Genomic DNA, 1275 nt, shown 5'->3' on the forward strand with positions numbered 1-1275 from the left:
TCGCGAGACTTCCGGAGGACGCTGGCGTGGACGTGGACACGCCCCCCTGCCGGCCGGCACGTCGGGTCCTAGCGCCGCCCCTCCTGCGCGCATGCGTATCACCCCGGGCTCGCGGGTTTGGCAGGGGACGCTTTCCCACGGCGGTTTCGCGTCCTCATTCGTCGCGGGGATGGCTCTCGTTCCAGGCTCACACCGTGTGCACCCAGCGTCCGGAGCGCGCTTGTGGGAGCGAGGCGGTTCAGGTGAGCGCGGCGGCCCCGAGAGGCCAGGGAGGGAGGAGGGTCTGAAGCGGGTGACCGGAAGGGCCCGGGGACAACTTGGCCGCAGTTTACCCCGAAAGCACGTGCAGGGCGGCCCCAGCGCCCTCCTCGGTCTCTTCCCCGGGTCTCGTGTGCCGAGGTTGCGGCTTTGCTTCCGCCAGGGGAGCGAGGGAGCTGCTCACATCTGCCCCGGGACCTTCAGGTGCCCCGTGTGCTGAGGGTGACAGTGACAGGGATGGTGCTCACCCGCCTTTCCGTTCCCAGCCCGTGGAGGAGTGGCGTTCGGTGCGCTGTGCCATCGCTTCCGACAGAGAAAACGTGACGGTGGCAGCGGAGCTCGCCGCGAGTCAGTCTGAGCAGGTACTTGAGGCTGCGAAATGCTCCAGATGGGATTGTCCTGCAGCTCCCGGCATCTGTCTCCCCTAGAAAGAGCCGTGGCCGGACCGCGCATCTCCAGTATCACATGTCCTTGGCCCCCCTTCGGCCCCAACCCGCTCCTTACCCCGTTACTCGGGGCAGCTCACCTCTCCAGTTACTGTCTAGGAACTTCTTGGGCCTCCTCCCTTTCTTACTGGCGCATGTCTATACCCACAGCAAACTCTCCTATTCCACCCACCTCCAAAATACATTCTAAGTCCGTTCACTCCTGCTTGGCCACTGCTACCCTGTCGTTCAGGCTGCCCTCTTTGGCCCAGAACGTTGCCCCAACCTTCTGTCTGCTCTTCTCGCCTCTGCCCTTGCCATGCCCTTCTCCGAACATTCCTCACAGCCACCTTTTATTTTTTATTTTTATTTTTTGTTAATCCTCACCCTAGGATATTTTTCCATTGATTTTTAGAGAGAATGGAAGAGAGAGGGAAAGACAGAGAGAAATATTGATGTGAGAGAAACACATTGATTGGTTGCCTCCTGCACGCACCCTGACCAGGGCCTCGGCCAGGGAGGAGCCTGCAACCGAGGTACATGCCCTTGATCAGAATCGTCCCCAGGCCGAAGCTCTATCCACTGAGCCAAA

At 60.9% G+C, this 1275-nt stretch overlaps 1 protein-coding gene across 1 annotated transcript in view; it reads left to right on the forward strand.

Moving 5' to 3' along the window:
* ITGAE (integrin subunit alpha E) overlaps positions 1-1275 on the forward strand; it is a 69717-nt gene that overhangs the window by 61174 nt on the left and 7268 nt on the right. The window contains exons 27-28 of the mRNA XM_070393302.1: positions 186-242; positions 525-620. Coding sequence (XP_070249403.1) covers positions 186-242; positions 525-620 — 153 coding nt within the window. The remainder of the gene's footprint in view (positions 1-185; positions 243-524; positions 621-1275) is intronic.

The sequence above is a fragment of the Myotis yumanensis genome, unplaced genomic scaffold, assembly GCF_028538775.1.
Source record: "Myotis yumanensis isolate MYYU_CA2020_CCGP unplaced genomic scaffold, mMyoYum1.0.hap1 SCAF_16, whole genome shotgun sequence".
NCBI classification, from domain to species: Eukaryota; Metazoa; Chordata; class Mammalia; order Chiroptera; family Vespertilionidae; genus Myotis; species Myotis yumanensis.